This window comes from Nematolebias whitei, chromosome 20 (genome assembly GCF_014905685.2).
Source record: "Nematolebias whitei isolate Nwh7 chromosome 20, NemWhi1, whole genome shotgun sequence".
Lineage (NCBI taxonomy): Eukaryota > Metazoa > Chordata > Actinopteri > Cyprinodontiformes > Rivulidae > Nematolebias > Nematolebias whitei.
Genome location: NC_056517.1, coordinates 36,753,182 through 36,766,105, shown reverse-complemented (window position 1 = coordinate 36,766,105; position 12,924 = coordinate 36,753,182). Strand labels below are relative to the sequence as shown.

Here is a 12,924-nt window from a genome sequence, read left to right as displayed (position 1 = left end):
ATAAGCTAATCAGTAGTAGATGGACAGTGCATCTCATAATTACATCATGCAGATTTAATTAAATTGTGTCCAGTGGTTAATAAGTTATTTTGGCAACATTAACGTTAGGATAATTTGACATTAGACACGGCATGAGCAAAAAACATTGTCTGCCTTTGCCTTTCTGGGCAATAATAATCATGATATGTATTGGCTTTTACTACATATCAAGAAAAACTGTCAAAAACAACGCCATAGAGTCACATCATTATTGTTATGAACACATTTATTTGAATTTACTGTCTGTTTCACATTTGCTCTTATTTGGAGTTCAACACACTGAAGATGAGCGTGAAAGAAGCAGTGACATCGACTTCCATTCATGCCGCCACACTGACGAAACTTTGATCTACCAAAAGGATGAACAAACCAATTAATGTTCAGTAACCCTGTTTAAATATTATCCTTTAACGGTAAAATGTGTGCGAACAGACGAGATGGTGTAGTGCGAACAAAAAGACGTATCTGTCACACTGGCACAATAAAGATCACACCAAAGTGTGAGATGAGGGTATTCATATATTGCACTGATAAGACCAAGAATGGAGAAAGAAGTCAATTAAAACTTCACGTTTCTTTCTCGCAAGAGAAGGTCAAGTCGTTTTTACCCACTCTGAATGCTAATGGGCAAACAAGTGTACAATGGAAACGGTGGTTACCAGAGACTGAAGCGTCAGCTGAGTCGATATTAAACAACAGAAGAGTGCAAACACTTCACCTTGACACATGTTTAGACACTGAAGACAGGAGGTGGGTGGGTGTGCAGGAGAGACGCTGAGTTGTTTACTGCGTAAATGTGCAGCCTTGAATGTGCTGCCTTTTACTCAGATTTTCATCAAGCTATTCATCTGCTGCTCTACTACGGATGGAAAGGCACTTGGCTGTAGAAAATAGATGCTTCACAGAGAATTTTTGCAATATCTTCAAGTTAAACTACACGTTAGGAAAATAAAATCAAAGTAGGTAAAACTGAAAGTTAGAGAACAGGTAGATTTTTTTTTATGCACACTCAAACATAGAAGCAGAAAGAAACAACAGCTAAGATAATAAAAAAAATAGGGATGCACGATATTATCGGCATGGTATACAATACGATACTATACAACGTTATTTATAAAGCACTTTAAAACAACACTGTTGGCCAAAGTGCTGTACACTAACACATACAAGCATAAAAACTATGAACTCAACAAATATAAAGTAATGAACTACCAAATCATAAAACAGCAAACAGTAACAACAATAAAACAAATAACATAAAATAGTAATGCCAACATTTCAAGCTGCGTTAAAAGCCAAAGAGAAAAAAACGAGTCTTCAAAGCAGATTTAAAAACAGGAAGTGAGTCAGCTTGTCTGACGTGCAGAGGCAGCTCGTTCCACAGTTTAGGGGCAGCGACTGAGAACGCTCGGTCACCTTTCAGCCTCCTGTTGGACTTTGGGACGGCCAACAGCAGCTGATCAGCTGATCTAAGAGAGCGTGAGGGTATGTACGGCCGGAGAAGGTCGGACGGGTACAGTGGGGCGAGGCCATGAAGACATTTGAATACAAACAAAAGAACCTTAAAATTAATCCGGAAGCGAACTGGGAGCCAGTGTAGCGATTTTAAGAGGGGGGTGATGTGCTCTTGCTTTCTGGTGCCAGTTAAAAGACGAGCAGCAGCGTTCTGAACCAGCTGAAGTCGAGTCAGTAATGACTGGCTCAGACCCACATAAAGTGAACTGCAATAGTCCAGACGAGTTGTGATGAAAGCATGGTATCGGTATCGCCCGGCATTAAAGCTCAATATCGGACATTCCATTAAAATAACTTGGAAATATAAAAGGCGCTGTTTTTGCCTGCAGAGGCAGTACAACGTGATGACGTTGCAGCGGCAGCACAACAATGTCACGTGCGCCTACCCGATCTCATGGCGGAGAAGAAAATTTAAAAAATCGGCGTTGTGGAAGTTTTATTTTTCGTTGGTGAGGATGTCGGATTCCGAAGATTTATGGACTACGTTGAGCCTCGCTACATCGTCCCCAGTTGGAGATATTTGTCCGACTTAATGTTACTCGAGTTACGAGCCGTCATTTCCAACGTCATTGAGAAGCTAATAGCCGATAGCACGACTTGTTGGGTGAGTTTTTACCACAGACATATGGACGTCGTGTTAGCCCCGTTAGCATGATTAGTCTTACGGCACAATGGATAGACAAAAACTTTGAACTTAAAAAGTCTGTCCTTCATGCACAGGAGTGCAGAGGATCCAACACTGCAGCTATAGGAACCTGGAACAAGCCTCCACATGTGAGACAGCATTGCAGGTGACTAATGATAATAAATAACATTTAACACTTTTCATTTAATATCAGTTAAAGCGTTATGCATATCATATGGCTGTTATGTCACCAACTCTTACAGCTGTTGCACATTTTTTGTAGCAAATAAGCCTAAATAAGATGCTATATTCTGACAAAGGAACGTACATACAATATCGGTATAGGCATCGTTTATCAGCTGAATAAGTTTTAACATATCGGCATATCGGATATCGGCCAAAAATCCAACATCGTGCATCCCTAAAAAAAAAAATAATAATATCTGTAAAGTAAAACAGATGCTTAAGTTAAAGTTAGCAAAACAGTAGCTAACATTAGCCAAATAAAAGCCAAATGTAGCAAAACAAAAACTATTGCTAGCAAAATTGTGTTTTAATATTGCAAAGCAAACGCTCAAGCTTGAAGCATTAGCTAAATTAAATGTATTTTAGCAAAAACTACAGCTATACTACTATATTCTACTATATATATATATTTAAATATATATACACAATATTTCTAAAGGTTTTTATAACTTAAAACTGTTCAGTGATTTGTAGACATACAGGAGTATTTTGAACTGGATTCAAAGGTGAACCAGTAACCAGTACAGTGAGGCCAAAACTGGTGTAATGTGCTCTCTTTTGCCTGTACTGGTTAAAAATCGAGCTGCTGCATTCTGGACCAGTTGTAGTCGTGCAATGGAGGTCTGACTGATACCAAGCAGAAGCGAATTGCAGTAATCAAGCCTAGATGTAATGAATGCATGTATTACTGTCTCCAGGTTCTTTTTGGACAATATGGGCTTCAGTTTAGACAGCCGCCTCAGTTGGAAGAAACATGATTTAACGATCGTGTTTACATGACTGTTAAGTTTCAGGGAAGGGTCCATTATCACGCCCAGATTAGTGACTCTTTGTTTTTCTGACAGGATTAGAGTGGAAAGGTCGATGCAGTGGTTTGTGATCGTGTCATTGGGAGGGAACAACATGACTTCAGACTTCTTTCCATTGAAACTTAAAACGTTTAAAGCCATCCAGTCCCTGATGTCAGCCAGGCAGTCAAGCAGAGGTTGAATAGAGCATGTACCATTGTGTCTTAGGGGGAAGTAAATTTGACAGTCGTCGGCGTAGAAGTGAAAGGGCATGTTGTGTTTCCGGAAAATCGCACCAAGCGGCAGCAGGTATAAAGAGAATAGGAGGGGACCCAGGATGGACCCCTGTGGAACCCCCCATTTAAGCTCTGTCGCTGCAGAACTAAAATCCTTGATGGAGACACAACAGGATCTGTCAGCGAGGTAGGATCTGAACCAATTGAAGGCTGACCCTGTGATGCCCACCCACCCACACTAATTGAATCAAAGACGGATGATGACCTTGTAAAAAATAAAAATAAAATTAAAAAAAAGTCCAATTTCTACTCAAATTAATTCATCTCACTTGTAAACAAAGAAAAATAAATGCAACATTGAATTCTGATACATGTTGCGTCACTGTAACCGAACCAGTTTTCACCAGAAGGTTTCACATTGCTCCTGAATTAGATCAGCCAGCACAGAACACATGGCTCATTAACATGTTACAGTTTCAGTTATTAGTCATTTACATATCACATTTTCTGTCTTGGCTTCAGAAACTTTGTGTTGCACTTTCAGTCTTCAGAGTTGTTACACCCATATGACATGTTTTGCTCCTCGGCAGCTCAAACTCCTCACACATACAAACAAAATCAGGCTTTCAGAGTTGGTTTTAGGTGCACAGTAATGGGTCTTTGGGCATGATCACATCTTACTGGGATAATTTGATTATGCATGGTCGTTTGTCTTCTTCTCACAACTATCCATATTCAAAGGGAGCACTATTTTTTTTGCATATGGTTATCACTTCCTGTCACTTCCTGTTTTATGCTCATGTCTTTGTGGCAACAATCGTGTAATCTGCACCAGTGAACAATGCAGTTCATCTGCATGCAAGCCAAAAATGTATAACTGCAACAACTCTACCTGCTGCGAACACATTGACTTCATAAATACATTTGGCTCTAAGCACAATAAACATGACGGGCAGGATGAGGAAAGCGTACACGATTGTTTTTAAAAAGCAGCAGCTCTGGAGCGCTGAGGTGCAACTGATCCAAAGTACAGTTAGAATTTTATATGCAGAGGAAAACACACATCTGATATGATAAAAAAAAATAAAGATGACAATTATTTACAGAGGTAATCATTTCAAGCATATTGTGAGCACATTGCCTAATAATAAAATACAGATAATAAAAAAATATAAGAATATTAAAAGTTATTTTGCATAAGCTTGTGCAAAAGTATGAGTCTGTGCATGGTGGTATTTGTGAATGTTTTCAATCCCTAGTATTTATTGAGTTCATTACACGCTCGCACCTCTTCCTATCTAATGTCACTCCCCATTAATTCTGCCTATCAGTTAAAGCTGCACAGATAAATACTTCTGTGGTGAGTAAAAAGGCACAGAGTTTGATTAAGCACACATTTCTAATTTTAGGAGTTACTATTTTAGCTGAAGTTAACAAAAAAGCCAATGATTTCTCAGTTTGACTTAAAAAATTGCAATCAGGGCTAATTAGTCAATGTTTTTTGTAAGAGTACCAAATAAATTGTAATTTAGAATTTTTTAAAATTTACTAAATGGGAAGAAACTGATCAATTTAAAAAGTCACAAGTGTGTTGCATTGTACCAACTTCAACCTAAATTATAGGCCTGTCAATTTGGAAGTGATGTCAGATAGTTATTAATAGTGACATAAGTCACAGAGCACCGCGCATGAGAGAAATCATGTCAGAACATCACTTCAAAAACAAGAATATCACTGAACAAATATAAAAAGGTGCTGCGCGGCAAAAATCATTAAAGACCAGCACTCAGCTTTTAACCAATCTGCCATGGTCAGCTCTATAATGACAAATAATTATGTTACAAGATATACAAAACAAGCTCCATAACACATTGATGTTTTCTGAAGGAAAACTGTATTCACACACAAGTGAGAAAATTAGTGGGATAAATGGGTTTCCTGTGCAGAGAATGGGTTTTAAACAGCAGATCACGTTTTTCCCCTTCAAATTGCAGTTTAAAAGAAAATAGGTCACATTTTTCCCAGGGTGCAGCTATCTCAGAAAATAAGCAGAGTCAGTTTGATGCATAATTCAACGTAATTATTTTCTATAAATTTAATTTTAAATTTGCTTTTTCCAGCATCCAACAGAAAGAAAAAAAAAAAAAGTGGTCCTAAATAGATTTCAGGCAGATGGCTCTCAGACAGCGTTGCTCCAAGAACAAATGACTTGCTGACAGTTTCAAACATCTGGCGTGTGCTGGAGCTGCACAACTGTTGGACCGTGTGCGTGTCTACGTGCATGGGCACAGGTGGCAGAAGTTCATCACCAGATTACATTCAAATTTATGCTTTAATCCTATTAATCGAAAAACGTGTTCCAAACCAAAGTTTTTATCATGATATATATGGAAATGTACGACTTCATGAGCACGTGTGTGGAATTGTAAAAAGGAAAAACAAGCTGAGAAACTTTGTGTGTAGGATCATGAACAAGTATACATATATATTTAAACAGTATGCACAAATAAATGGCAGGCAGAAAGTTTTCCCTGGCTTGGCAGCAAACCAACACCTGCAGGGAGGTAAACAGCGTCTTACTGGATGTTTGCCTTAACAGTGCTGCACCAAAACCTGAAACCATACCGAGCTTTTAGCAGAGGACAGACTAGTTGGTTCAAAAGGTCTCGGAGTGCACATCCTTAAGTTAAAGTTAGTCGATTATATACGTACCCCTATACGAAGTCAGCTCAGTTGAAGACTTGTTTTTAATGCGCAGCTTTGGCACAATAGCAAAATTATGAATAAGCAGACGTTAATAAGATAACTATGTGACAAGGGTGGCACAGTTGGTAGAGCTTTCACCTCTCAGCCAGAAGGTTGCCGGATTAAATCCAGCTCTGGCACCTTTCTGGGTGGATTTTATTACGTACTGTATGTTCTTTCCATGCATGCATAAATTTCTTCCCACAGACCTAAAACACACGTTTGAATGATTGGTAACTCTAAATTGTCCCTAGGTGTGTAAATGGTTGTTTCTATGCGGCCCTGTGATGGACTGGAGACCAGTCCAGAGTGCACCACGCCTCTCACACGGTGACTGCTGGACATAGGCAACAGCAACCCCTGCATCCTGGAAAGGAAGAAGTGGGTAAAGAAACTGATGGATGGATAAAATGTAACACATCTGCATGTAAAGAACACAGCTGGTTAGCACTATTGTCTTGCAACAAGAAGACTGACGGTTCGACTCCCAGCTGAAGCCCTTCTGTTGCATGTGTGGGTGTTCTACAGACACCGTATTTTTCGGCCTATAAGTTGTGGTTTATGCATGATGTGCATGCACTGCAACTTATACACCAAAGCAACGTATTTATGGATATTTCCCCATATTTATAAACCAATTTTTGGCTGAGATATGACTGTTTTAATTCATTCTGACATTGAAAATATTGAACACTACCATTTTCAGCTGCTAGATGGCACTTGAGTATGGCATGCCTTTGTGTCATGTAATAGGTAAAAATGGCTTTTTTTTCCATTTAGTCTTTATTTATATAGGTAGTCTCATTGAGTCATGAGAACTCATTTTCAAGAGAGACCTGTTTAGGGAGCAGATGGGGGTTAAGGGCCTTGCTCATTGGCCCAGAGTGGGGCGAATGAGGGCGGGAGCAGGTGTTGGTGCTTCACCTACCCCACCCACATTTTTTTGATGTCGTCTGTACCGGGGCTTGAACCGGCGATCTTCCAATCACAGGCCCAGCTTCTCTAACCTCTGCGCCACCAATGACACAATCAGCTTGCCATAGCCCGCCACCTTCGTCCAGCTCGCCTAGAGCAATCGTCAAATCAGCTTCATTTCGCTGCGCCACCCCAGCGAAATGCAGCTAATTTGATCATTAAAGTGCATTTATTAAGTAATAGTTCAAACTGGGACACACCTTTACTATAATGTTGAGCAAACAATTGTTTTTAGGTGCTTGTTAAATTTTGAAGAAATGCGCAGCGTTCCTCCTTCCTGATTTCCTCCGTCTGAGTGTTAATCTTGTTAAATTATTGTTAAAGTCCTTCCGTACATGCTCCCATGGCCACCATTTGGCAGCCATTCGATTTTTGGCACAACACCGGCCCAAGTTTCCGGGTTCGGCCCACATATTCTGGGTTGTCAGTGGTGACGCGTAACAAACGTGACACATAATAGATGCAACATATTTATGAATTTTTCCATTTTATTAGACATATTTGGACTGATGCGACTTATAGGATGGTGCAATGTGTAAAGCGGAAAATACGGTAACCCCACAGCCCAAACGCAAGCATGTTACATCCATTAGTGTATGAATTATTACTAGGTGTGTGAAATGTTGTATCAACTGATCAGTCTGTATTTTAGAACACGCACAATGAAAAATCTAGACAAAGTGGACAATAAGTGAACAAACACCAGCGCACCGTCTTAACGGTGATGATGCTCTGACACCATTCCCTTCCCATCGACCAACACTCCCACATCCCAGCTGTGCATTCTGTACCTGATTTGCTTTAACACCAAATGTGTGTTTTGACATGTGTGCACACTCAGACAATTAGACACGTTTGCATTCTTTCTAAGCTCAAACCCAAAGACACAGATTTATACAGAAAATGTATACACACTCTCACATGATGCACAAACTGCAAGGAGATAATTACAGAGGTAAGAGGTTTGAAACTGAGCTGGGGTACACAGAGACCTGAACATTGTGATCCTGTGTCACTTTAACCCTTAAGAAAAAGACAAAGATGGAAAAAAAAAAATGATGGGGAGTGCCAAAAGACACATTCGTCAGTATGTGCGCGTTTCTCCTTCAAGCACAACTTTAACTTTTTTTTTTTTTGCCCTCTCCTTCCCCAGCTTTTCAAACTTTGTCTATAACGTCGTGTTGAACAGTACGATGACAGCATCATCCATCTTCCCCCGCCTCTTTAGGCACCCACACATCCACACACACACAAACATCCAACGGACAGTTGTGCGAGTTGTGGAGAAAATAAATACAACTGAAACCCTGACAACAAAAAACAATAAACCTACAGATGCACAGCAGAAGTCTGCCTTGTTTCCATTCCATTTCCCGTGTTACTGTTAATTTTCTTCTTAGACAAAAACAAGAACTCAGAGCATCCTGAACCATAAAAATAGAATGTTTTGACAAAGCTTTCAGCTCAAGCAATCATGAAAATCTTTCCAAGGATGAGATAAACATCTAAAAAGACCACCTTTACAGTATTTGATGCCGAATAGGGATAGTTTCTGCTTGCTAGCCGTAGTTCAAGTTCAAGAATCTTTATTATCGCCTAGTGGCAATTAGTTTCATAGTCACACAAAAACATCCATACCAGATAAGACAATGAGAAATTAAAACAACAGAACAGAAATCATCATTGTTCGTTGAGAAGCCTGATCGCTGCAGGAGTGAATGAGTTTTTTAGTCTGTTCGTCCTACATCTGGGCAGCAGATACCCACATCCAGATGGAAGCAAGCTGAACTCACCATGGAGTGGGTGATCGGGATCTGCCAGAATCAGACTACTCATATTTTGCAAAGGCGCCACCACTGCACCCTCAACTAAATGCAAACAAGTCAAATATATTTTTTTTCTTAAAAGTGGTTGATTCAAGAGTTTATTTACTAATGAAATGGATGATCTGACACTTCAGTATAGTTTTGTTGTCGTAACAGACTATCGAAGACATTTATTCACTTTAGCCAATTCTCACCACAAGTGAAAGTAAACAACCGGTTTGATTTGTAATGAACACCTATTAAAGCTTTATGACACTAACAAAACCATCCCATCGTGTTTTATGAGTTATTTATAAATGTTTAATTAAATAAAAGTTTTGTCTACAAGTCAGTACATGATGAGCTTAACTTTACAAATACCACAATTTCCTGCAATGTGCACCATTTGAGTTGCGTGGTTTTTAGCGTTGTTCACCTGAGACAGCCTGTAGCGTTGCGCAGCACCTGGGACGTATGAAGGTGGAGCTTGCGGTCATCGTGATGACTGGGAGATGAGTCCCAGTTGGAGTGGGGGATGATGACACTGTTGGTGAGAACTGCCAGGGCGTCCTGGATGATTGGCATCTTCAGTGCATCGCAGGACGACAGGTTCCAAAGCACACCTGCAGAAAGCAACAGACAGTACAAAAGGTATATTATTATTGAGTCACTCTGTAACAGTATTATTGATTTAGTAAAAATTAACTCATTAATTTATGTTGACAATTTTATATATATGTATAAAAAAAAAAAAAAAGAGAAAATGTCTGCTTTATCATATGTAAGAAGTCACCGCTGGCTGAAAACTCAGTCGGCTGTCAACCTTGACACTCAATTATGCTGCAGGACCATCTTTTATTATAAAAAAAATATATAAGACAAAAGCAGATTGAGTTTAAGTGCGCACCAGGAAGCGCAGTGATGCCAGTTTAACCAATCAAGAGAGGAAAACGAACAATCCACTAATCTAATATATTGTAATTTATTCAGTTTGCTCAGAGGAACAACAGTCAGTCGCTCCTCTGCTGCACAGCTTGTTTTTTCTCCGACAGGTAAACTTTATCTCAGTAACTCTGACACTTGGGTAACTTTTTCAGAAAAATTCAACTGTAGGGACTGAAAACAACCAAACAAACACGAAACAGCCTGACCTTCTATAACACATATATTCCATGTCAACAGAAAACCTAATAAAAAGGCTCAAGGCTTAAATAAATAATTAGTTTTAATTATAGCAAAAATAACTTTGGCTACATTTTTATGGTCATGGAGTTTATTTTTTAATTAAATCTCTCTTTTTAAAATTATAATACGCTTGTCCTAACTGGGCTGAACTGAACAGACATAATGGACTGTAGAAGCACCGGTCAATAGATTTAATCATTAAAATGCATTGAAAACTTGCAGGGTTCATTTTCACATACAGTGATGTGCATGCTACTGAGTCACAGACAGTGTACACGTGCACACTCCCAACATATTTTATCTCTCCCTGTCAGATGGCGTACCAGATGCCACCTCTCAGGCCTGTGACAGACAGACAGGCAGGTCAGCTGTGACACGCTCAAATACATTCAAACCACGAACACATACGAGCAAAATTAGCACGCATGCATTCTGATATACAGTAATTATGTTAGCCCTTGGTGCTTAAATGGATAAGTACCGACTATAAGGACGGCAATAAGCAATGCAAAATCTAATAAAGCAACAAGTTCAAATGTGTAAACAAACTACTGTATCTATCAGAAAGGTACGGTGGCCCTGAGGGGTAAATAAACAACATTTGAACAAACAGATTTACATTAGAAAAAAACACAGCATTTGAAAAAACACAACAAAAACTACAAAAAACACAACATTTGAAAAAACACAACAGAAACAACAAAAAACAACATTTGAAAAAACACAACAGGAAAAAACAAAAAAAAACATTTAAAAAATACAACAGAAATAACAAAAAACACAACATTTGAAAAAACAAAATCACATTAGAAAAAACTGAATACATTTGAAAATACGGACTCACAGTTGAAAGAACGGAATTACGTAAAAAAAATGGAATCATTCAAAAATTGTATAATTTCCGTTTTTTCTAAAGTAATTCTGTTTATTTCAAATGCTGTTGTGTTTTTTTTTGTTGTGTTTTTTCAAATGTAATTATTTTTTGTTAAATGTTATTCATCTTTTACAAATGTTGTTCATTTACTTGCGACCTGTCCAGGGTGTACCCTGCCCCTCGCACAATGATTGCTGGACATGGGCACCAGTGACCCCCGTGACCTAAAATAGAAGAAGCGAGTAAAAGATAATGGATGGATGTATGGATGGTTGTTCATTTACACCTTAGGACCACCCTAGAAAGGAGTAGGACAAATAATTATAAGGAGAAAAAAAATTTAAGTGAAAAGGGGCATAGAGGAGGTGAGGGAGATACCTGAATGAAAAATATTGGATTGTATACCTGGATTATTGAGCATGGACTTTGTTGTGAGGGAGATAGTTAAATGAAAATCAAAAAAGTCAAAAAAAAAAAAAAACAACGTAAAACTAAGATCTGCAGGAACAGTATATCACTGCAGCATATTAACTGCAAGGCTAAAGGTTACCATCTCTCATGTGCTTGGAGTCAGAATCCAGATGTTGCAGGGTCAACACAGCATCTGGACTCTAGGCTCACAGTAAACACCCAATAAAAACAGATGTCCACAAGTCGCAACATTCTGTATTCCATAAAGATCTCAACATGGCAAAGATATTTTCATATAGACTCTCAGTCTGAAAGACGTCCTCTTCATTCAGTAATTGCTCCGAGCTTTTGAGACTGAATGCAAATGAAGCCACGCTATAGATCATTATTTATGAAATCTGAGCACTAAGAAAAGCTCCATGGAGACTGTTCTGTCGCTGGATTTCTGACCTCCCGTGTGTAAAGGAGCCAACAGAGACTAACAATTTATGACAAAATAAAACCGAACTAAATTCAAACTGCTTTGCTCAATGTTTGTCAGAAGTGCATATCGCTCACAAGGTCCAATTATCTCAAATCAATAGGTGTGGTGAAAAGGGTCAGTGGAGACTTTGACAATAATTCAAATGAATTAAACTCACTTTGCTGGAAAACAGCTTTCAAGGTTTGGGATTTTGACTAGGAGCCAGAATTGCGAAGCCAGCTGTGATGCCACTGCAGTAAAGCCAATAATCATAATCCTTACAAAAGGAATGAAGGACACCCAAGTCAAGAATAAAATAAAAAAAGAACAATGAGAAAGAATGAACAGTTAAAGAAGAATAAATCAATTCCATATTTAAAAAGAAGAAGTAGAGAACTATCTGAGAAGTTTAGATTATAGATATACATGTTAAAGCTAAATTATTGAAAGCAAATTCATGATCCTCTGACCACAGAGTCTCTTACAGCTTTAATTTAATTAAAAAAATAAGGTGTTGGGGATTGTAGCCAACCTCCCAGGATGTGGACGCAAGAGGACATGCAGCTCCAGGTTGATCTTACAGAGTCGAGGAAATCTTTTAAAAGCGTTTAGGTAGTACAGTAGTGCCTGTTTTTTTAATGAGTGATCTGTGCCCTGAAGACCCGCGACAAGTGAAAATGTGTTGTCCACAATATTTAATGTGGTTGGTAAAATATATGGAACGTTTATTGGTATGTTGTTTTTGTTGTCTACAGAGAAATACGGTACCTCTGCAAGCCCTACATGTAAACTAGTCTGCCTGATTAATAAACAAACAATCCATATTCACAACATAAACAAATGACAGTGAGACAACATTTTAGACATGGCAACTGCAGAGATCAACAAAAACTATATTTTTTTTAATCTGTAATGGCATAGCCATAGCACACAAAGTTCCAACATGAAGCTCTAGTCCAGCCATGTATGGTTTGTAAATATATATATATATATATATATATATATATATATATATCT

At 38.6% G+C, this 12,924-nt stretch overlaps 1 protein-coding gene across 1 annotated transcript in view; it reads right to left on the bottom strand.

Annotated features, from left to right (window-relative positions):
* ctnnd2a (catenin (cadherin-associated protein), delta 2a) overlaps positions 1-12,924 on the bottom strand; it is a 359,158-nt gene that overhangs the window by 74,443 nt on the left and 271,791 nt on the right. Inside the window, exon 15 of the mRNA XM_037694504.1 lies at positions 9,411-9,597. Within this exon, the coding sequence (XP_037550432.1) occupies positions 9,411-9,597 (187 nt within the window). The remainder of the gene's footprint in view (positions 1-9,410; positions 9,598-12,924) is intronic.